The following is a 25,239-nucleotide window of genomic DNA, read 5'->3' as shown; positions in this document are numbered from 1 at the left end:
AGATGGTGGATGCACAACATTGTGAATATACTCAATGCCACTGAACTGTATGCTTTAAAATTTTGTGTTGTGTGAATGTTACCTAGGTAAAAAAAAAAGAATACAATTAAGGTATGTAGAAAAGTATGTATCTGGTGTATAGTTGCCAGATTTCGCAAATAGAAATACAAGACACCCAATAAATTTGAATTTCAAATAAACAATGCATAACTTTTAGGGCAGGTATTTAATATAAGTATGCCCAAATATTGCATGAGACATGTATATACTAAAAAATTATTTATCTATATGATTTTCATGTTTAGCTGGGCATCCTGCCCTGCATTTTATGGTCATGAGAACTCGGGACTTCAAGGAGGGCTGCCTCCTCTCCAGGCTCCCCTCTTTCCAGACTCTGTCTTGCTTCCTGCTCTGCAGCCATACTGGACTTCTCTCCACTCTTCCTCCCCACATCAGCCTTCTCACAAGCAGGTACCGCTGTTTCGGACGTCTTCCTTCTTGCCCCGGCCCTCACCAAGCTAACTACCTCTAATCCAGCAGATACCAATTCAAAAGTCATTTCCTCATTAAAGCCTTTCCTGATACCCTAGACTAGCATATCAATTTCTCTGTTACCTACTCCCTGGGAGACTTTGCCTTCACAGCACGTGCCTCAATTTGTAGTTTATACAGTTTGCATTTTTGTGTGTTCCGTAGAATTAACTTCTGTCCTCCAGCATCCCCTCTCCCCTTACACCCACCACTAGACAAGAACCAGCTCTCTCTTGCTTCCCAGTGAAGGCTCTGGGCTTACAACAGTACCCGGCATCCACTGAACGCTCAATAAATGTTTCTCGAACAAATGGCAGATGAAAAGCTTCCCAGACGTCATAGGTCTGGCACTTGATGCTGAAGGTGGGGTGTGTGTAGGCAGGTGGGAAAATGAAGGATGTTCTGGACCGGTGTAGGAAAGGAACAGAACCATGGGGGTGAGAATGCCCATGGTGTGTTTTTATAATAGTGAGGACAGCTAACTGTGAGTTAGAGAGTTAGAGTGAGACCCAGTTGTAGAGGACAATGTCCTTGAAACCCGTCTTAGGAGTTGGACGTAGATATTCTGAGGATAGTAAAGAACTTGAGGGGGTTTGTGAGGAGAGCATAGCAATTGCCCACTTACTGGTTTCCCCATATTGAAGTTTTCCCCTGCATTCTGAGAATATGTCATACTAAAGTAATTCTCTTCCTGAATCCATCAAAACTTTCTTCTTGCTGAAACCTTATTTTCCAGCGTCTCACCATGTCTTTCCTTAAATGTGTAAAAGAGAGAGAGTACCTTTGTTGAAATCATTGCTTGGTTTATAGGCTTGTGGATCTGCTGCTTCTGCCCACACATTCAGCAGTAAGTTTCCACATTATGAACCATCCCATAATGTGTTCTTGTCACTGTTGATTGCTTTAGCCTGATGCCAGCAGACTTTGGAAGATACATACACACATGCACATACATATACACATGCACATATATATACATAAACACACATGTGTAACACATAAATACACCTATGTACATATACATCTGTGTATGCATGTGCATGTATATGAACACATAATTTCATGTACCTGTGCATGTACAACTTATATACACACATATGTACATAAATGTACGCATATATAAACACCCATTTAGGCAAATATACACACACATGTATACACACAAATATATATACAAGTACATACACATATACATATTTTTCCAGGATGAGACTAGCAGGAGATGGGAAGTCAAGCCATTCTCCCCAGGTGTCTCCTACAGAGGTGTTATCGTATTCTCTGGCTTCTGAGACCTTTATTTACAGATTGACTTCTGCCAGAGTTCCCTTCCTAACTTCCTTCTCAGAGCTCTCATGGCCTCGGTTCTTGACAAGAAAAACCCCAGGCACATCATTTTTCTGAAGGATATGTACATATTCCATATTTTAATGTGTGTATGTCCACTTGGACATCTATTTTCCCAAGCCACAAGAAACCGGCTCTGACCTCGAGCTTCCATCAGAGCTGTCAAGCTGCTTTCCTGACAGTTGGCCAAACTAGCTTTCTACTGACAGAACGCCTTTCAAAACTTTTAGTTTTTATTAAATATAACATTTTAAGATGTAACACTACATGTCACGCAGCTTGAAGCGTTTTGAACAACATGGTGATTTTTCCATAGTGGTATTTGTTTTCATCACTTTTTCCAGTTTTAGATTCACTATGATGTGAGAGAAAAAGAGAACATTTCAGAAAAAGGCTGGGTAACTTGGATAAAGTTGGCTTAGCCAATTCCCATGAAACTATGTGTGTAGGAACTTTCTACAAACAGGAGGCTACTGCTGTTCCATGTTCCACTCTCCGGGAAAGTGCAGAGAGTGCAAGCCATGTTACTTCCCGGGACACTGGACCAGTGTGTTCATTCCTTCCACAAGAATCAGAGTCTGGCCTGTCCTGGGCATCCGTGTCCACCCCTGCAGCTGCAGCCTTAGCTCCCATCCGTCTCCCCTCCCTCTCCACTTCAACCATGGAGAGTGGCTTTCAGCCTCTGGAATGGGCCACGTTCCTTTCCGCCTCAGCCTGTGGGTGTGCCGTCGTCTCTGCCCAGTACATGCCCTCACCTTGACTTACGCCACACTCACCTTCACTGGTCTGTAATTCATCAGAGGCACCCCTAGGCCTTTGCACACACAATTGTTTTCTCTGCTGGAATGCTCTCCTCTCCTCCCCTCCTCTTCACACAGTAAACTCCTACTTATCTTTTACAGCTGTAATTTCATGCTCATCTGTATGATTGTTTACTTAATACCTGCCTTCCCCATGAGATTGTAGTTGTATGAGGTCAAGGGCTTGATCTCTTTTTTTCCCTTGTTTCCTCAGCACTTAGCGTAGGACATGGAGTAAGGTACATGCTCAATAAATATTTGCTGAGTGAATGAATTCATAAATGAATGAGTGCCAGTATGCCCTATGACGGCAGGGACATTGTCCTACTGAATTGTTTATACCTAGATCTTAGCACAATGCCTGGTACATAATAGGTTGTGCCGGTTTGAATGTATTGTGTCCCCCAAATGCCATTATCTTTGTGGTCTTGTGTGGGGCAGACGTTTTTGGTGCTGGTTAGATTTGCTTGGAATGTGCCCCACTCAGCTGTGGGTAATAATTTTGATGAGATGTTCCCATGGAGGTGTGGCCCCGCCCATTCGGGGTGGGCCTTGATCAGTGGAGCCATATAAATGAACTGACTGAGAGAGAGAAAACTCAGTGAGTGCAGCTGGGAGTGATGTTTTGAAGAGGAGCAAGCTTGCTAGAGAGGAACGTCCTGGGAGAAAGCCGTTTTGAGGCCAGAGCTTTGGAGCAGATGCCGGCTGCCTTCCTAGCTAGCAGAGGTTTTCCGGACACCACTGGCCGTCCTCCGGTGAAGGTACCCGATTGCTGGTGTGTTACCTTGGATGCTTTGTGGCCTTAAGACTGTAACTGTGTAGCAAAATAAACCCGCATTTTATAAAAGCCTATCCATCTTTGGTGTTTTGCATTCTGCAGCATTAGCAAACTAGGACAGATTTTGGTACCAGAAGTGGGGTGCTGATGCTGCTGTGTTTGCAAATACCAAACATGTTGGAGTGGTTTTTTAAATGGATAAGGGGAAGATTCTGGAAGAATTGTGAGGAGCTTGATAGAAAAGGCCAAAACTGCTTTAAAGAGACTGTTTATGGAAATATGGACTCTAAAGGTACTTCTGATGAGACCTTGAGCAAAAATGATGAATGTGTTGTGCAAACTGGAAGAAAGGCGATCCTTGTTTTAAAGTGGCAGAGAATTTGGCAAAATTGAGTCCTGTTGTCAGATGGAAGGAAGAATTTGAAAGTGACAACCTGGAATACTTAGCTGAGGAGATCTCCAGACTACATGTGGAGGAGGTACCCTGGCTTCTCCTTGCAGCTTATAGTAAAATGCGAGCAGAGAGAGATAAACTTAGAACTGAACTCTTGGGTTCAAAGAAACCAGAAGCTGATGGCTTGGAAAATTATGAGCTTCCAGGGGGTGAAATCCCAGAAGCTACAGCCCAACATGAGGACGTAACCAAACATGGAACCCAGCCACCATTTCACTACAAGCCAAGATTCGAGATGGAATTATCCAGAAAGGATTTGTGGAAAGTCCTGTTGTCTGATGGCTTTGACCCCTGCATGCTTCATGCAAAGCCAACAGAATTTTTGCGAGATCTTTACAGACAGAACCGTTGCCAGTCTGGACTGGAGAAGACAGACAAGGAACAAACTGAAGGAAAAATTTCTTCAAAGACAGAGCCATGGAGGTTGAGGTCTGGAGTCAAGAGGTCTCGGGCTGGGAGAGTGGAGCAGCCCACACGCATGGAAAGGGTGAGTTTGCCCTGGAGGTCAAGGGCGGGCCTTCTGCCTCGATGCTCAGGAAATGTCTTGCCACCCCAAGCCCCAAAGAGGGTAGAGCACATTTCCAGGGAATTGGGGAGAGCCTGGCTGCCACCACACTGTTCTGAAGGGGTTGAGCGTGTGCCCCGGAGATGGAAGGGAATCTGGGAGCTGCCCCGATGTTTGAGGAGGGTAGGGCCGAAAAGGTGGTCTCCCCAATGGATATGTTGGAGCACTCACCCAAGCATTTGGAGAGGAAAGGGCTGCCACAAAGGCACTTGGGAAGCGTTAAACTCCCGCTCTCTCAAGCCCCAAGGATGCAACATTGTTCTATAAATGACTCTCGGACTTTGAAATCTAATGGAGTTTGTCCTGCAGGTTTTAGGAACTGTTTTGCTCCTGTTAACCCTGTTTTCCTTACTCTTTCTCCTTATGGCAATGGAAATGTTTATCCTATGAATGTCTCTCCTTTGTATATTGGGAGCACATAACTTGTTCTAAGTTCACAGATCCACAGCTAAAGAAAAATTATGCCTTAGGATTGGCCATGCCTATAATTGATTTTGATGGGATTTTGTACTTAACTTTTGTTACTGAAATGACTGAAGTTTTTGTGATATTGTGATGGAATTAATGTATTTTCTATTTGGAAAGATAATGTCATTTTGGGATCCAGGGGGTGGAATGTGCCAGTTTGAATGTATTGTGTCCCCCAAATGCCATTATCTTTGTGGTCTTGTGTGGGGCAGACGTTTTTGGTGCTGGTTAGATTTGCTTGGAATGTGCCCCACTCAGCTGTGGGTAATAATTTTGATGAGATGTTCCCATGGAGGTGTGGCCCCGCCCATTCGGGGTGGGCCTTGATCAGTGGAGCCATATAAATGAACTGACTGAGAGAGAGAAAACTCAGTGAGTGCAGCTGGGAGTGATGTTTTGAAGAGGAGCAAGCTTGCTAGAGAGGAACGTCCTGGGAGAAAGCCGTTTTGAGGCCGGAGCTTTGGAGCAGATGCCGGCTGCCTTCCTAGCTAGCAGAGGTTTTCCGGACACCATTGGCCATCCTCCGGTGAAGGTACCCGATTGCTGGTGTGTTACCTTGGACGCTTTGTGGCCTTAAGACTGTAACTGTGTAGCAAAATAAACCCCCATTTTATAAAAGCCAATCCATCTCTGGTGTTTTGCATTCTGCAGCATTAGCAAACTAGGACATAGGTGTTCAATAAATGCTTGTTGAGTGAATGAACAAGCATCGCTTCCTACGGGGCACCATGCCAGGCATTGTTTCTGACTTCAAGGAAGTGAGATTCTATTTGGGGAGATATTATGGATGCAGATGAAAGAATTAAGAATGTAGAAAGGCACAGAGAATAAGAATTCTGCTTCTGAATCAAACTTGGATTTGAATTCGGCTGGCTCCATCACTTTTCAGCTATATGAGTTATAGCAAATTACTTAACCTCCCTGAACTTCAGGTTCCTCGTCTGTCAAATGGGATAATAATAATATCTATTTCATTCATTTGGAAGGGTAATGTAAAAGAGTGCATACACTGTGTCTACCCCAGTACCTGGGATACTGTAGCACTCTAGACATGTTAGGAATCATTATTATTAAATTAGGGAATCTGGATGCATTTTCAGTGTAGTGAGGTCACTGACAAACAGTGTGACTTTAGGCAACTTTCTGAGCTTCACTTTTCTACTCTGTAAAAGGATTAGATGATCATTAGGTTATTTCCTGGCGTGAGGATCTATGTAGTGTAGAGATAGCGAGATCGGTGGGAGGGAGTATGCCAGGGGAAGCTTCCAGGAGCAGGTGGGCCTGAACCACCTCTGGAAGGTCAGGTGGAATTTGTTTAAGCAGAGAATAGAATGTCAGGCATGCCAACCAGGGGAACAGCGTGTGCAAAGCCATGGTAGGAGAGGAGCATGGAGCACCTGCGAATGGGGTGGTAGCAGGCAGGCTGGCTGTTCAGGAGTGGGGAGAAATGAGTTTGTGCATAGTATGGAGCTAGGACAAGTTCCTGGTGGTGGTGGTTGTGGCAGGGTGACCTGAAGGAGGAAGGCTTAGGCATAATAAAGCCTGAGCAGGATGGATGGTGGAAGGGCAGGAGAGACTGGGCTCGGGGAGACCAGTTGGACGATTGTGCAGCCCTTCTGGTGCAGGCTGATAAAGGCCTGGGCTGGGGGTTGGCAGAAGGAATAAATGGGAAGGGGAAAAATCCAGAAGGAATGGATGGCATGGCCTGCAGGTAGAGCAAATATAGGGGATTATAAAGGTTTCTCAAATGTTTGCTGCCACTGACAGAAATATGGCCTGTCCTTGAGTAAATTGGGTTGTGCATCAGTGTATGGCAACCCAGCAGAGGGTTGATCCCCCCCATTTGAAGCTGGCAGCCATGGGGTGGAGGAGGGAACAAAGCGAGAGGCCGCCACGCAGCTGCCATGCCCAGACACCAAGGCAGATCCGTTCAGTTCTGCACAAGTGTCATGAAGCTGATGGGAGCACTTGGGTCAGGGAATTGGGTAGGAAACAGGGGCTCAGCTTGAGAAACCAAGAAAAGAAACAGAGGCTACATTCTGGTGCCATATGAGGGAGGCAGGAAACAGGCTTCCTTTAGCCACCTGCCCTGGGGAAGACAGAAAGTCCCCAGGTACCCAAGAGTCCAAGCAGGATGGGGCTGGTAAATAACCTGGCCTCCAGATAGGTGACTTCAGGGGGGAGAGGCATGCTCCAGTGGTGTCACAGCTGTAACCCATTGGCAGCCCAGTGGTTGGAAGCTCTGCTTGCAGTAGCTTTGGGTTCCAGCATGGGGTAGAGAGGGTGGTGGTATGCGATTAAGAACAAAGGCATTTGAAACCCACAGATCTGGACTCAGAGCTGAGCTGTCTCCCCCTTACCAATAGTGAGGTTGTGAGCAAGTCACCAAGCCTCCTGCCTGAGCATCAATTTCCTCATCCTCTGTAGGTGAAGAGTAGGTGAGTTAATTTACATATTTATATATGTAGCACCTGGCATTATAGTAGGTGCTCAATAAACAGCAGACATAAAAAATCAGAAGAGGTAGAAATAGGTTAGGTATCTAAATTCAAATACAGATGCTAAGGAAAAAGACGTTCCTTTTCTCTCTCTGCTTTCTGCACAGCATGGACCACACCTGACACCTCAGAAGGCACTTCCTCCTTGCAGAGGCTCCCGATGGCTATAGTCTTGCCTGGTTGGCTTGCATGTATAAACTGTAACCTTCTAGTAATAAGACAAACTTACCAACTAGCAATAAGAGCAAGCTGAGCATCGTTTTGTGTGCCAGCTTTGGTGATGCAGATCCAGGCTGCCAGCAGTGGTCTGGTTGCTGGGTAGGTCTCCTTTCTCATCCTGGTTCAGTAGCATCGATTAGAGCAGTGCTTCCCAAAGTGTGGTTCCTGGACCAGCAGCTTCAGCATCACTGGGGAGTTTGTTACTTCACTCTGCACCCCCTGTATCAGAAAATCTAGGTGTGGGGTCCAGCAGTTGGTGTTTTAATTCGGATGCTCTTTAAAATTCGAGAACCATTAATGAGATTGTTACCAACTAGAATCATGTGTAAGTGTGAGCCATGCTAAGAGGAATTTATTTAACATCTATGGAACTTTGAACCCGTGAGTTTTCAGATTTAAAAAACACATCTTTGTTCACTGTTTCAAACCAGATACCCACTCTGTTAAGACTGTCAGTTAAATAAGATTCAGTAAGATACAGTGTGAACGTCTAACACTTCAACTGCAAAGTTGCAGTGTGGAATTGGGAGGGTTAGGAATATTGAACCATTGATAAGTGGTATGTTTTTTGCATTTAAGTTTTAAAAGTGGAATCCCCCTGAAACAATTTCCTTTTCAGAACAGGAAAAGCTAAGAATTAGACAATCTTGCCCATCTTCTCTACTGACTTCTTCAAAACAGTTTTCTAATTGCAGAAAGAGGTCTGGGCTCTTAGAAGCAGTCCCATCATCTTATTTTCCATCACTTTGTCCAGAAAACGCAGTCTGGGGAAAAGCAGTTTAAATGGTAATCATCCAAATTTGGAATCTGGACTCCAAGGGGAGATGGGTCCTTTTTCACAAAGAAGAGGAATACCCCATAGATAAGGCTGGTGGGGGCACTGCCCTTGCTCCACCTGGTTCTGGATAATTTGCTCCAACTAGGTGCTGCTAGTTCTGCGTCCACTGCTCTTCTTCCAGCAAACACCTTTTTATTTTATTTAACCCATGCATACATACCTAAGATGTCAGATCCACGTGTTTCTAATTCATTTACACTTCACTCATCAGCATGTGTTGGTAAGCACCCTGCCACCTCCAAGTTTTATGAGCTGCGTTTACGAGGTTGCTTTTCTTGAACACGAATATCATATATTCTACCAAAAAGTGGAACTTGAGCTTGGGAACCGAGGGCTTCGGTGCTAAACTTGGAGTGAACTTGTGAAGTTTGAATGGATCTGAAATGAAGCCCAAATGTTACGCATTCTCTGAGAATGGCCTCACTTACTATTTAGAGAAGTTCTCCTTTTTTCTAATCTGAAATGTTCTCCCTACTTAAATGAGAGGGAGAATGTGCAATTGTGGGAAAAACTTGGGTCTTGTTTGCTGCTGCTTTTGGCCCCTTCCATTTGTCTGAGAGTCTGTCTCTTGCTTACTAAGAGCTAATGAAAACACAGGCAGCAGCAAAGCACACTAAAATCAAGAACATCAAAACTTCAACAGCATTTTGATTTCCTAGAAAGCACTGCCCTCCCACTTATGCAAAGTTCTGAGAAGACAGTGGGAGGTTTTATAGTTTCGTGTTAATTTTCAGCAGAGATAGGAGAAGCCTACTATTGATAGAGACTACGCAGAAGGATTCTGCTTCTGAGAACCAGAATTGTTAAGCTTATATTTTTTTATGTTTTCAGATTAATTTTTTATTATTATTTAATACATGTTGCAGAGCCAGATAGTTCTACCAAGTTTGCTCCTCTCCCAACATTTCTTATTCCCCAACTATTTTAGCTGTTCTTTTGGTACTTACTTTCTTATCTCTACATAAATGCTTATATTTCTGCTTCTGGATTTTCAGTTTTGCATAGTTTCTGTTGAAGATGTGGATGTCGTGCTGTCTCTTCAAACTCTCCTTCCACCTCACCACACCACACATTACACTCCTCTCAGTGGCATGGTATTGTAATTTTGGTTAGATTACAGTCACTGCCTATGTTATATCACTGTGCATGCTCTTCCCTCCGAGCCATATAGAATACCACCTTAGGTCAGAGCCCTGGGACATGGATCCTGAGGCAGCCATTTGTACTGGGTGTTTATTGGGGTGTGGTCTTGAAACAACACCTGTGGGAGGTGGGGAAGCAGGTTTGGACAGAGGGAGAAGCTGGGTTTGTTGCAGCCCCATGGGAAGCTCTGGAGATGATATGGCCCTTCACAATTATGTCACAACAAATGCGTCAGATGATCCCATGGGAAGCTCAGAATTACCCCCACATGGACCAGTCTTTGGATGGGGCTGCCCACAGAGAACAGGCTTGACCTTGGGTGACCGCCTCCCATGGGCTGAGGACAAGTCCCAGAGAGATGCAACTGTGAGCTGGCAGCTGGCAACACTCCAAGATCCTGGGGGAATTGCTGACCTCAGTTGAAGTTTTGGGATGGGTTATCTAGGCATTGCACCACAGCATCCACTACATATACTATGATTAGTTTTCCTTTCCTGAAATCCTTTTGGTTTCTCTGTTGTTAATAGATACCTTTGAGTTTTTAGTTTGTCCACTTTTTTATGTACTTCACACTAATTCAACCCCAACTCTTCCAAACTGTGTAAATCTTCTCATAATAGTTTAATATCTCATCATTTTAACATCTCATTATATTAAAATTTATTGGGTATTCTATAAATTTAATCTCGAAAAATCTCTCCTGGAATCTTCTGATACTCTCTGGACTTCCCTTTTGCACAGCTGTCTTTTCAAGATCTCCTTTCACTTGCATCGTATATACTCTCTTTGCTTCTGTCATGTTAAATCTTCTCACCCTCAACCCCACACCTTCTACTTTCTACTTTCTTGGTTTACTCCTGCATTGTGTTAGAGTATATCTTCCAGACTAAGACTGTGTGAGAAGTAAATTGTGTGAGCATTGCATGACTGAAATGTCTTTATTTTATCCTTAGGACTGATAATTTGACTGGGTATAGAACTCTATTTTGTAAATTTTTTTCCCTCAAAAATTCTAAGGCATTGCTGAATAGTCTTCTAGTTTTCAAACTTGTTGAAAAATCCAATACCATTGTGTGTGTTTGTTTCCTCTAGGGAAGCTTATACTGTCTTTTCTTTGTCTCCAGTGCTCTGACATTTCACATTGATGTGCCCTTAGTGTGGGTTTATTCTTATTCATTCACTGGGAAAACTCTATGGGTCCCTTGTGCTCCCATAGGTCTTATGGAGTATGCCAAGAATACAGGGCGCTGACTGCCCTATAATCAGGCCTTTTCCCAGGGTTGTTTGCAGCAAGCAGCCTTGAGGGATAAGATAAGGTTTCCATCCAGGACAGAGAGCAGGGTTGCTTATTGCTTCCTATAAAAGCAGTGGATTCCTCAGCCTCAGTGTTCCTCAGCAGCAATGCGAAACTACTGTGTGTGCAGCAGTCATTTGGGCCCCTGCTCATGCCCCTATGGGACTTGGGAGAAAAGGGACTGACAGAAACTTACTGATGACACTCATGCTGCTTGCTCTTCCTTGAGTAATAAAGTCCTTTATCTCTGACTCAAGAGTACTGTATCTTCTGTCATCACCCATAAAACAGTAGGCTAATTTATTAATTGTATGCAGACTAAAATAAAATTCCATCCCTGACACCATGTGTGAGCCCCTTTAACCTGGAAATGAAATTTTTCTTGAGTTATTCATTTGATTATTTCCTGGAGATCTGGGAGTCTAACTGCTTCTTCTTACTATTATTTTTTAAATAACAGCTTTACTGAGATAAAACTCACATACCATAAAAGTCACCAATTTATATTGTACAATTTAGTGGGTTTCTGTATATTCACAGAGTTGTGCGACTGTCATCACTATCTAACTTCAGAGCATTTTCTTCACACCAGAAAGAAACTCCACACCCATTAGTAGTCAGTCCACATTCTGCCTTCTCTCTGGCTCTTGGCAACCACTAATCTATTTTCAGACTCTATGGATTTGCCTATTCTGGATATTTTATATAAATGGAATTATGCAATGTGTGGCCCTTTGTGACTAGCGTTATTTCATTTAGCTTAATGTTTTCAAGATTCATCCATGTTAGATACATAAGTACTTCATTGCTTTTTATTGCTGAATAATAAGTCATTGCATGGATACACCACGTTTTGTATATCCATTCATCAGTTGAGGTATATATGGCTTGTTTCCACCTTTTGGCTATTACGAGTAATCTTGCTATGGACATTCAGGTACGAGTTTTTGCGTAGGCATGTATTTTCAATTCCTTGGGGTAGAATTTCTGGGCCATGTGATAATTGTGTGGAACATTTGAAGGAACTGCCAAAATGTTTCCAACGAGTCTGCTCCAATTTACAACCCTAGCAACAGTGTATGAGGGTCCCAATTTCCTCACATACAGTTCTACACTTGTTATTGTCCATCTTTTTTGTTTTAGCCATAGTGAATGTGAAGTGGTGTCTCACTGTGGTTTTGATTTGCATTTCCCTAAAGACTAAGGATGTTGAGCATTGTTGCATGCACTTACTGGCCATTTGTTTATCTTCCTTGGAGAAATGTCTGTGCAAATCCTTTGCTCTATTTAATTGGTTTATTTGCCCTTTGTTGTTGAGCTGTAAGAGTTCTTAATATATTCTAGATACAAGTCTCTTATCTGATACATGATTTGCAAAAATTTTCTTCCATTTTATGACTTGTCATTTCAACTCTCTTATGGAGTCCTATAATTTCTTCTAAGAGTTTTCTAGTTTTAGCTTTTACATTTAGGTCAATAATCCATTTTGAGTTAATATTTGTATATGGTATGATGTAGAAGTTCAACTTCATTCTTTTGCATGTAGATATGCAAAGTTGTCATCCCAGCATCAATTGTTACAAACACTGTTCACTTCTCATTGAGTTAGTTGTCTTGGCAGCCTTGTCAAAAGTCAGTAAATGTTGGCGGTTTGATGTGCTGAGCCCTCGATCATGGGACATGCCCTTATGAAGCTCGTTACCGCAAAGGAGAGGCTAAACTTGCATGTAAGTGTGCCTAAGAGTCTCCCCCTGAGTACCTCTTTGTTGCTCAGATGTGGCCCTCTCTCTCTCTAACTGAGCCATCTCGACAGGTGAACTCACTGCCCTCCCCACTATGTGGGACCCGACTCCCAGGGGTGTAAATCTCCCTGGCAATGCAGGATATGACTCCCGGGGATGAATCTGGACCTGGCATCATGGGACTGAGAGTATCTTCTTGACCAAAAGGGGGATGCAGAATGAAAGGAAATAATTTCAGTGGCTGAGAGATTTCAAATGGAGTCGAGAGGTCACTCTGGTGGACATTCTTATGCACTATATAGATAACACCTCTTAGGTTTTAATGTATTGGAATAGCTAGAAGTAAATACCTGAAACTACCAAACTCCAACCCAGCAGTCTGGACTCCTGAAGACAATTATATAATAATGTAGCTTACAAGAGGTGACAATGTGATTGTGAAGACCTTGTGGATCACACCCCCTTTATCTAGTGTATGGACGAGTAGAAAAATGGGGATAAAAACTAAAGGACAAGTGGGGTGGGATGGGGGGGATGATTTGGGTGTTCTTTTTTCACTTTTATTTTTTATTCTTGTTCTGGTTCTTTCTGATGTAAGGAAAATGTTCAGAGATTGTGGTGATGAACGCATAACTATGTTATCGTACTGTGGACAGTGGATTGTATATCATGGATGATTGTATGGTGTGTGAATGTATTTCAATAAAACTGAATTTAATTAAAAAAAAAAAGTCAGTAAATGTTAAGGGTTTGTTTCTGGACCCTCAACTGTATTCCAACGATCTAGATGTCTAGCATTATGATAATATCACACTCTTTTTATTACTGTAGCTTTGCAGTAAGTTTTAAAATCAGGAAATGGAATTCCTCCAACTTTTTTTTTTTTCAAGGTTGTTTTAGCTATTCTTGGTCCCTTGCATTTCCGTTTGAATTTTAGGATCAACTTGTCAGTTTTTGCGCTTATGCATACAAAGCCAGCTGCGATTTTGATTGAGATTGCATTGAAGCTGTAGATAAACTGGGGGAGTATTGCCATCTTAACATTAATTTTCCAAGCCATGAAAATGGAATCTCATTCCATTTATTTATACCTTCCTTAATTTTTTTCAATAATTTTTGTAGTTTTTAGTTTCTTATACTTCTTTTGTCAAATTTATTCCTAAATATTTTATTCTTTTCATGCTATTGTAAATGAAATTATTTTCCTAATTTCATTTTAAGATTGTTCATTGCTAGTATAGAAATACAATTGATTTTTGCATATTGATCTTGTATTCTGCAATCTTGATGAACTTGTTCTTTAGTTAAGATAGTTTTTTGGTACTTTTTTTTTTCCCTATATATAAGATCATGTCATCTGTATTCTCAGATGTATTCACAGATAATTTTACTTGTTCCTTTTCATTCTGGATTCCTTTTGTGTCGTTTCTCGCCTAATTGCCCTGACTTGAACTGTATTCCAGGACAATTTGGAAATGTTGAGGGCAAACATCTTGTCTTGTTCCTAAACTTAGGAGGAAAACATTCATTCTTTTACCATTAAACATGATGTTAGCTGTGGGGTTTTTGCAGATACCTTTTATTACATTGAGGAAGTTCCCTTCTACTCCTAGTTTTATGAGTGTTTTATCATGAATGGATTTTTTCAAATGCTTTTTCTGCATCTGTTGAGGTGTTCACTGTTTTGTTTTGTAATTTATTCTAGTGTTACGATGTATTATATTTATTGAGTTTCATAGGACAAACCTACCTTGCATTCTTGGAATAGATTCCACTTGGTAATGGTGTATAATCCTTTTTATATCTTGTTGTTTTCACTTTGCTAGTATTTTATTGGGAATTTTTACATCTGTAATCAGAAGGGATAGATGTATTTTTTTGCAATGTCTTTATCTGGTTTTGTCATCAGGGTAGTAAGTTGGGAAGTGTTCCCTCCACTTCTTTGTATGAAAGAGTTTGTGAAGGATTGGTGTTAATTATTACCTAATCATTTGGTAGAATTTACCAGTGAAACCATCTTTTCTTTGTGGGAGATTTTTAAGCACTAATTCTATCTCTTTACTTGTTGTCAATCTATTCAGATTTTCTGTTTATTCTTGAGTCAGTTTGTCTTTCTATGAATTTGTCCGTTTCATCTAGGTTGTCAAGTGCTAGCATACAATTTTTTTGTTGTAGTCCCTGATAATTCTTTCTATTTCCCTACGGTCAGTTGTAATGGCCCCTATTCATTTCTGATTTTAGTATTTTGAATCTTCTCTGTTTTATTCTTTGTCAGTATATCTAAAGTTTTGTCAATTTTTTTGATCTTTACAAATATACAGCTGTTAGTTTCATTGATTTTCTCAATTGTCTTTCTATTTCTGATTTCATTTATTTACATTCTAGTTTCCTACTTTCTGCTAGCTTTGGGTTTAGTTTGTTCTTTTTATAGTTTCTTAAGGTGGAAAGTTAGATTATTGATTTGAGATATTCTTCTTAAACATAGGTGATAACAGCTGTAATTTTCTCTTTAAGTATTGCTGTAGCTGCACCCTAAATTTGGGTAAGTTTATTTTTATTTTTTTATTTTTACTCCTACCAAAGTATTTCCTAATTTTCCTTTTTTTTTTTTTTTTGGCTCTTTGATTATTTAGGACTGTGTTAACTTTTTTTTTTTTTTTTGAACTTTTAGTTTTTGTGAACTTCCAAAAATCTTTTCTGCTACTGATTTCTAATCTTATTCCTTTGTCATTAGAGAACACACTCTAAATGATTTCAATCCTTTTAAATTTATTGATACTTTTTATAACTTAATATATGGTCTCTCCAAGAGAATGTTCCAAGTGGATTTAAGAGTATGTGTATTCTGCTGTTGGTGGATAAAGTTTTCTATAGATTAGTGTTAGATCTAGTTATTTAAAGTCTTGTACAAATCTTCTATTTCCTTATTCATCTTTTGGCTACTTGTTCTATCCATTATTGAAAGTGAGATATTCCAACTATTATTCTCGAATTGTCCATTTCTCTTTTCAATTCATCAATTTTTGCTTCATGTATTTTGGGGCTCCACTGTTAAGTATATGTATGTTTACAGTTGTTTTCCTGATGGATTGACCCTTTTATCATGATAAGATGTCCTTCTGTGTCTCTTTGTAACAATTTCTGTCTTAAAGTCCATTTTGTCTGATTATTATAGACACTCTGGTTGTCTTTTAATTACTATTTGAATACAGTATCTTTTTCCATCCTTTCATTTTCTACCTATATGTGTCTTTGGATCTAAAGTGAATCTCTTGTAGACAGCATATAGTAGCTTCATGTTTTTTTTAAAATCCATTCTGCCAAACTCTGCCTTTTGATTGTTGTGTTTAATCCATTTACAGTAATGTATTTACTGATGAGGTAATATTTATATCTGCCTTTTTGCTATTTGTTTTATATCCTGTTTTATGTCTTTTTTATTCCTTTATTCTACATTACTGTAATCTTTTGTGCTAAATAGACGTTTTCTAGAGTACATTTTCCATTCCCTTGTCATTTATTTTATTGCATATTTTGTGTTATTTTCTTAGTGGTTGCCCTGGGAGTTACAATTAACATCTTAACTTATAACATTATAGTTCAGATTAATACCACCTTAATTTTAGTAGCATATATTCCTGTATAGCTCCATTCCTTCATCCCTCCTTTGTGCTGTTGTTGTCATACAAATTATATCTTTATACATTAGAAACCCATCAACACTTTTAGAATCATTCTTTTATGCAGTTTTATTTTAAATTATGCAGGAGAAGAAAGATGTTATAAACAAAAAAATGCATCAGCTATTATTTTTACCTATGTAATTAACTTTACCAACACTCTTAATTTCTTCTTGTGGATTCAAGTTAAAGGCCAGTGTCCTTTTATTCCAGCATGAAAGACTCTCTTTAGTATTTCTTGTAGGGCAAGTCTTACAGCAGTGAATTCTCTGGGAATGTCTTAATTTCTCCTTTGTTTTTGAAAGATAGTTTCACTGGAAATAAAATATTTGTTCGACAGTCTTTTTCTTTCAGCACTTGAATATTTAATCCCCATGCCTTCTGGCCTCCATCATGAGAAATCAGCTCTTAATCTTATTGAGGATCCCTTATACGTGATGAGTCACTTCTCTCTTGCTGCTTTCAAGATTTTCTCTATATCTTTGACCTTCAGCAGTTTGATTATAATGTGTATAGGAATGGCTCTCTTTGAATTTATCCTACTTGAAATTTGTTCAGCTTCTTGACTGTGTAGATTAATGTCTTTCATGGAATTTGGGAAGCTTTTAACCATTTTTCTTCTAATGTTCTTTCTGTCCCTTTCTAACTTTTTGCTTTTTCTGGGCCTCCCATTATACATATGTTGGTACACTTGATGGTGTCCTGTAAGTCTCTAAAGCTCTGTTCACTTTATTCATTATTTTTTTTTCTTTCTGTTCAGAAAGAAACAATCTCAATTGGTCTGTCTTCAAGTTTGTCAATTTTTTATTCTGCCAGCTCATATCTGCTGTTGAGTCCCCCTACCAAATTTTTCAATTTAGCTTTTGTACTTTTCAACTCCTGAATTCCCATATGGTTCTTTTTTATAATGTCTATTTCTTTATTGATATTCTCATTTGGAGAGAGAAGTCATTCGCATACTTATTTTTACTTCTTTAGACATAGTTGCCTTTAGTTCTTTGATCTTACTTATTATAGCTGGTTTAAAACCTTTGTCTAGTAAATCCAACATCTGTGTTTCCTCAGGGACAGTTTCTATTGACTTTTTGTTTGTTTGTTTTTTTATCTGTGTATACACCATCTTTTCCAGTTTCTTTGTATGTCTTGAAATTTTTGTTGAAAATTGGAGAGAAGTCAGATTTCTGCCCTTTCTCCAAAAAAAGGGTTTGTTTTTGCTGCTTACTTGTTTATTTAGTGACTTTCCAGAACTAATTCTGTAAAGTCTGTGTTCTGTGTTGTGTGTGGCCACTGAAGTCTCTTCTTGGTTAGCATAGTAGTCAGCTAATGATCGCACAGAGATTTTCTTAAATGGCATGCAGCCATAAGTTTCCCAGCCTTTGCCATGGCACTCTTTGTAAAGCATGATTTCCACATTCTGGCAGGCAGTTTACATGCTCCCTCAGTCTTCACCTCCTGTTTGTGGAGAATTGCAAGGTCAACCACAGCTAGAGGTGAGAGATTAGGGCCTTTTCTCAGATGTTTCCTGGACTTGCACACAATCCTGCACACTAACATTCCAGATACCCAGGAATATGTCAGAGATTTTGGAAGCCCCTTGTGGATAGTACATTCTCTAGCTTTTCCTTTTTAAGAGTTTTTGGTTAGCTTTCTTATTTTTCCTGTGTTTGTTGCTTGAGGCAGCTTTGCAATGTTAAACAATTGCCCCTGATTGTTTTTTGACAAGTGCCCTAGGAAAAAGGCTCTTTGCACTGAGTGAGCTCTGAGTCGAGTCAAATAAAGACAAACCCTGTGAGTGGGAGTTTACTGGGAACTGCCATATAGGTAAAACAGTGACAGTTCTCTACAAATGGGGCTTTTGAGAGGCTCCAAACCTCTTCTCCTCCCTCCTGTGGCAGCTAGGCTACTGGTCTCCATGGCTACCATAATTGCAATGCTGTTAGTTTTCAAGTCTACCACAAGAGATGGCGGATGGGAAGAGGACAAGTTAAAATGCCATAAAACTTGCTGTTCTTACCAAAATTCAGCTATTTTTCTTTGAATAAACACTCCTTGGATGATTGCAAGCCTTTGGTTAATTTCCAGAGTTTCTGAAAAAGTTGGTTTTGCCATTTTTTGCCAGTGTTCTCATTGCTTTTGTGGAGGAATAGATGTTTCAGGAAGCTGAACCTCTACTTCTTAAATACCTTAACAAACAATTTTTCAGTGTATAGATTGCTTTCTATCCTATTTCCAAAGTTATATTTTGGATATCCTGCAATAATAGGTGGCTTCATTGCTTCTGTTCCTGCTTAGGATCAGCTTTCGTGGGTTTGCTAAGTCATTACCGCTTGTCCTTCCACATTCTACCTTCTGAAATTTTGTAACTGTTAACTCCTTTCCTGTTTTCTTTGTCCTTTTGGGTTTATGCATTTTCGAAAAACAAAAAAACACCTCATTACTATTACATCAATAGGTTTTCCAAGGGAACAGAATTCAGTGAGTGATTTAAATCTCCCATCTTTAACCTGAATTTGAGGGTAAACCCTTTAGCCATTCCTGTTTTATTCTGTGTATCCTAATTTTTTTTTGCATGTGTTCTCCAACATTTTTTTTTCATGATCAGAGGCTTTTTTTTAATATCAGAGATCCGGGCACGAGGTAATAGCCTCAGTTTAATTAAGTGCAGTTCTTATATTTGGAGTTATATTACCTTTTTAATTTAAGTGTAGGATATGACCTTTAACTCAAAATAAGAAGAATCAGCTGCTAAGTTATTTCACTGCTTGATTTTCCTTACAGCTTTGGTTCTTAAACTTGAGTGTGCACCAGAGTCATCTGGAGGGCTTGTTAGAATAAAGGTTGCTGGGTCTCATCTCCAGAGTTTCTGAAGCAGTAGGGTTGCAATAAGGCCCAAGAATGTGCATTTTCAATAAATGCCCAGGTTTTGCTGATGCTGCTGGTCTGGGGTGCACTCTGACAACCACTGCCTTAGCATGTGGAGGGTAAAGGTGTTCCCTTCTGTGGTGGGGAAGCAGCTTAGGAAGCAGATGAGAACAGAGAGGGAGAGGAATAAGAGGGACAGAAATGGAAAAGAAGTGTGTGCCCACTCACTTTCAGCCCATTCCCCCAGTTACTGACTGCTCTTAGATTTTCCCCTTCCTCTGTATTGATAAAAACACAAGTTCTGCTTAGTGAAGAGTCTCCTGACATCACAATTGCCTTTTTAATCAAGGGAGAAAAAAGAGGTTATCCATGAAAAACCCCAATCTGAAGTCCTTCAAATATATTTTTAAGTAGAATTTTAAAGGGTCTGAGGAATACATGCACAATCTAGAGAAGTCCTTATACAATTTTATGGGAAGCACTAGGTTGAGTATTACTAGGGCAACAGGATTCTAGGGAATTTTGTTAGGGATTCGGTTGGCCTCAGGTTTGTTATGTTCTATGATCCCCCTTTTTCTTCTTGCACATCTGAGAAGGTAGGAACACTATCTAAACCACACAGGCTGAAGGCCACACCCGGAGACTGGTTTCGGTTGCTGTGGGGAGGAGACCAGACTTGAGGCCGTTCCTCTGGGTTATTTTCATGTCACTGGTGGGGGATTCTGCTGTTAAACTATATCATATTTATCCATATTTATTTGTTCTTAGAATGTTCTAGTGTAGTTATGGTTGCAAAAATTGAGAAGTAAAATTGGAGATGCAAATGTTAGTGTCCCAAGAGATAAAGGTAGTTGGGAGGAACCCAAGAGAAGTGAGAACCTAAATCCCCTGCCCCAGGTGAGGCTACCTTTCACAGACTCTTTTTATGACTTAAAATGCAGGGCACCTGGGTGGTTGCTGGTATCATTTCACAAAATTAGAACCTGGGAAGACAGGAAGCTGGGTCTTGATTGATGAAATGAGAAAGCAATTTGTAGGAGATGAGTTTTGTCTCTAAGGTGTCATTTCCTTTCTTCCGTCTGTGTTTGTGTGTATGTGTTTTGTTTATTTGTTTTGTTGTTGTTTTGTTTTGTTTTCCTTTTATCTGTAAAAAAGATGGTTTGGTTTTAGATCATTCCCAAAGGTGCTCCCATATTTGGATCTCTCTGAACTTTTCCAAGGTCACTTCTTATATCTTTTGGGCATAAGAAACTGGGTCTCTTGACCTCTAAGAGAGATCTCAGAGTACATGGACCATTCTATCTTCCCTGAACCCTGTGCTCCCAGAGGCTCCACGTTCTTTCCTGTTGGCAGTTTTCTATACCTTTGGGATAGAAGGAAGCTCATTGCTGTAGCAGTCATGCAGTCATATTGGGGAAAATATGATGTATTGTATTGTGAGAAAAAAGTCAGTGCTACCCAATCTGGTAATCAGACTTTAAGACAAAGGCATGACCCTGAAACATGCAGTTTATGGCTAAGCATATCATTAAACTTGCCTCCAAAAACAGTTTTTTAAAAAATCAATATGTACTTAGCTTGTCCATCTCTTTTGGATATGGAAATATATCTTGCCTGAAATTTTTCTCATTCTTATTTTGGAGGCAACTGAATTGCTCTGAAGATGTCCATTGTAACAGTTATTAATTAGCATTTATCAAGCACCTACTGTATTCCAGGCTTTGTGGGAAGTGATGGAAATATAGAGAAAAGACTCCGAGGGAGGGGAATAAATCGAAGGAGGGGGCAAAAAAGAGGCCAGTATTCATTTGTCCATCCATTGCTTAATTCCTTTATTCCCCAGGGATATGTACTAAACTCTGTGCTGGTTGCTGAGGATACAAAAATGATTAAGACAGACATGTTCCTGTGGTCCTTCAATAGAGCAGAGCTAACCCTGCAATAGAGGAAGCCACTGAAGGAATTATTGCCAAGAACTGCAGCCATTTAAAACAGCATAAAGATGATATAACTGCATAGATTTTAAGTAAAAAATAAAAAAGAAGCAAAGCATAAAATTGTGCTCTCTGTAATTGCTGATATATAAAATATAATTATGACCTTGGTAAAGGATGGATGGATGTTTAAAAGTAGAATCAGTTATTTAGATGATGAGATTCTTTAAGAATTCCTTTGTGATATTCATTCAGCATCAAATGTGTGCTATATACCAGATAATCCAGGTACAATCTCCTCATTGTATGATCTCGCTTACATGAAATACCTGGAAGAAGCAAATTTCTAGAGACCATAGAAGATTATAGGTTACCAGGGGTCAGGGGTAGATGGGGGAGAGGAAGTTATTACCTAATGGGTACAGAGTTTCCATTTGAGGTGATGAAAAAGTTGGGTTGATGGATATTGGTGTGGATGCACAATATTGTGAGTGTAATTAATACTACTGAATTGTACGCTTAAAAGTGGGTGAAACGGGAAATTTTGAGTTGTGTGTGTTACTACAATAAAATTTTTTTTAAAAAAGGTACTGTTTCTTCTCACTACCATCAAGAAAGGGACCATCTAATAACTTTGATGCAATTGAAAAAATTGTGCTGATTATGAAATGTCCAGAATAGGCAAAACCGTAGAGACAGAAAATGGATTGGTGGTTGCCAGGGGCTGGGGGGAGGAGAGGCTAGGGAGTGACTGCTAACAGGTACAGGATTTCCTTCAGGGCTGATGGAAATGTTTTGGAAATAGTGTGATGATTGTTAATATATTAAAAACCACTGAATTGTATACTTTAAAATGGTTAATTTTATGTTACATGTATTTTATCTCATTAAAAGATGTAGGGAAAAAAGTCTGCTGGTTGGTTTTGTAGGTAGAGGTGGTATTTCTGCACCTCATCTTTTTTTTTCCCCAGTAAAGGGCAATCGGAAGTGTGAGTTGAACTGCCAGGCCATGGGCTACCGCTTCTATGTTCGGCAAGCTGAGAAGGTCATCGATGGCACCCCCTGTGACCAGAACGGCACGGCCATCTGTGTGTCCGGGCAGTGCAAGGTAAGTGCCCCAGGACTGGGGTTTCTGAGTGAATTCTTGGGGTGTTTGATCCATGTCTACTGACTTCATTGTTTGTCAGGGGTGTGCTGCCATCTCGCCCCATACCACGTGGGGGCCCTTGAACCGTGACCTCTAGGGGAAGTGGCCTAAGAAAGGAGGCTTGGTCGGCCTAACTAGGGTTTTGTTTTGATTTTGCATCTACTGTAAATTTATTTCACTGTTTTTTTTATTGCATATATACCTGTGGTTCTTTGAATTCTCCTTTGAACTGGTTGTAACACCTTATGGTTTCCTCATTAATGAGTTAAAGTTTTGCATATTTGCATAATAATCATGATTTTACCTTTTTAAACATTTTTTTAAATTATCCTTTAACATGTAATTAACCACTATAATAATTTGCCACCTGGCTCCTCCTTTCCATGCTTCACCTTCTCCAACTCCCCTTCCATTTTTATTTTTTAAATTTTCTTGTGGTAAAATATATATAACATAAAATCTTCCATTTTAACCATGTTAGCATACAATTCAGTGGCGTTAGTTACAGTCACACGGTTGTGCAACCATCACCACCATCCATCACCAAAACATTGTCACCACCCAAAACAGAAACTCTGTATCCGTTAAGCAATACTCCCCATTTCCTCCTTCCCCCCTCCCCTCACTGTCTGTTTTTGATCTTTGGGAGTAGCCATGTCTCGGGCTGGCATTTCAGTTATTAAGTGATTTATGTTTGCACTGCGTGCTTCAAAATAGGCACAGCGATCTTTCCTCATTAGCTCTGGAGCTGCTGCCTTGCTCTGAAGTGGAGGTTATGAAAGAGACACCGCTAGTTCCATCAAGAAAGGGTTGGCGTCACGGGGGTGACATTTTAAGGGAACGGCTTATTTTATCTTGCCTCCCACCAGATGGGGCAGATTTCCAAATGAAAGTTGTTTAGTGCCTTTTATAGCAGAAACTGTACTTTAAACAAGAAGAGTTTTCAGCCTCCTTGGGCTTCTGAAGTCTGTTCCAGGAACTCCTGCCCTGCATTCTGCAAACATTCTGGACTTGAGAAAAAAGCCGAGGCAGAGCCTATGGGAATCCTTGTAGGATGTGAAACTTTGACAGAAAAGGCTATTTGGTTAAAAATAGATGCCCTAGATGAGATGGCAGAAATTTCACAGTCATAAGAATTTGGGCCTGAACTTCTACTCTCCTTTCATCTGTAAATATATTAGTGGAACTAAGACTTCAGCAGGTAAATGATTCTTTGGAGCCCAGACTAAGATTCTATCTTAATTGACACTCAATAGACGGAAGGACTGATTTTCATCAAAGAAAGAGCTTTTTGGCTATAACATCTGAAAGTTCCTGTTATACTTAGAATGTAAATTACTAAAGTGTTTAGTATTAGGGTTATTGAAGTGTGATTTATAAGTGCCACTGCCTCCTCCCCCCACCTTTTAAATAGGAGGATTCATGTGGGATACAAAAATGACTTGTCAAAGCAGGATGGATATTCTCAAATTCTGAATGAAAATTAAGAAAGGAAGAAGCTGTTGTTTGCTATCTGTTGCATGTAAGGTGTCTTTTGAACAGCAAAGCCCTGGGAGGATTAGGGTGGCAGAAAGAAGAGGCAGGGTGAAGTAATGGGAAATACACTGAAGGTGGCCTCCAATTTTTCTACTCCTTTTGAGAAAACCATTGGGTTTCACACACTCTGTCCCTGAGCCTCTGTGTCCTTGGATAAATACCCGAGGGAGCTTCATTAGGGCTTTATGGTCTCCAGAGTTCAAATGGTTGCCTTTTCTAAATATTACTGAGCCTGAAATGATGGACCTTATAGCAACATGGCTTTTCCTTTTGGGTCCCAAATCAACTATTTTATTTCCTGAATTCAGATGAAGACAGCCAGGAGGTTGTATAGTGTAATGGGGAGAAACACACCCTCTGGTTTCAGACTGTCTGGGTTCAAATCCTACCTCTTTCACTTAGCTAGCCATATGACCTTGGGCAAGTTATTTACGCTTTCTATACCTCATACAGACAGCAAGACCTATGTCCTGTGTTGTAGTAAAGAATCATGAGCGAGTACACTTTAAACCCTTGTTACAGGGTCGGCACTCGGTAAGCGTGCTGGCATTCATTGTTGTCACTGCTTATACCCACGCATGTCCTGTTGTAGTTGTCTTCTATGCAAGCATATTTGTTATGTTTTGTTTGTAGATTATAGATCTGTGAAATTCACAGTATCTTTGGAAGCAGTGTTCCCAAACAGGAGTGTGACTCACCCAAGGATCTCATAAACTGCAGGTTCTGATTCAGTGGGTCCAGGGTGGGGCCTGAGAGTCTGCATTTTTAACCAGCTCCCAGATGCTGCTGCTGCTCCTGGTCTGTGGATCATACTTTGTGTTTTAAGGAACACTTTGATTAAAATATAGTTAAGAAAATCAGAAATGTAAATATAGAGTGGAGATATGCTTTAGAAGGAGGATGAAATGTGCTCTCTTCACTGGGGAAGCATGTTTTCTTAGTGTTGCATTAATGTGAAACATCAACTGTGAACATAACAGTGAAACATCAGCTGTACTGATGATGTGAAAGGAAACCAAACACTTACAAGAACATGGGCATGGATTCTTTCTAATTGATGAAAACCATTCGAAATGCAGGGCAACACCGGTGTTTGTAGATAATAATTGCTAAAAGGCTGAGAAAATATCCCCCCAGCATGTGAGTCTGTTAATAGGAATTTGATGTTACAAGGGTTTACTTTGATACAACTTCATATTTGTTCTCTGTGTATTTGCCTGAAGTTTCCTCATTGAAGTTGTTGGAACCACTAAATATCCCTTCCTCTTTAGAACTTCAATTAAGATAATCAGAAGTACATTTGCTTCCCAGGCTGAAGTTCTGTTTATTTTGCAGCTTTCAAAGGGTGAAGGGTCCTTTTCTGAAGATTTTGATTGGAAGCCCAGAATTCAAATTGATATGTCTGC

General features: G+C 40.2%; 1 protein-coding gene across 1 annotated transcript in view; it reads left to right on the top strand.

Annotated features, from left to right (window-relative positions):
* THSD4 (thrombospondin type 1 domain containing 4) overlaps window positions 1-25,239 on the top strand; it is a 685,670-nt gene that overhangs the window by 285,189 nt on the left and 375,242 nt on the right. The window contains exon 7 of the mRNA XM_037833526.1: window positions 22,122-22,258. Coding sequence (XP_037689454.1) covers window positions 22,122-22,258 — 137 coding nt within the window. The remainder of the gene's footprint in view (window positions 1-22,121; window positions 22,259-25,239) is intronic.

The sequence above is a fragment of the Choloepus didactylus genome, chromosome 4, assembly GCF_015220235.1.
Source record: "Choloepus didactylus isolate mChoDid1 chromosome 4, mChoDid1.pri, whole genome shotgun sequence".
Lineage (NCBI taxonomy): Eukaryota > Metazoa > Chordata > Mammalia > Pilosa > Megalonychidae > Choloepus > Choloepus didactylus.
This window is presented reverse-complemented; position numbering and strand designations above follow the sequence as displayed.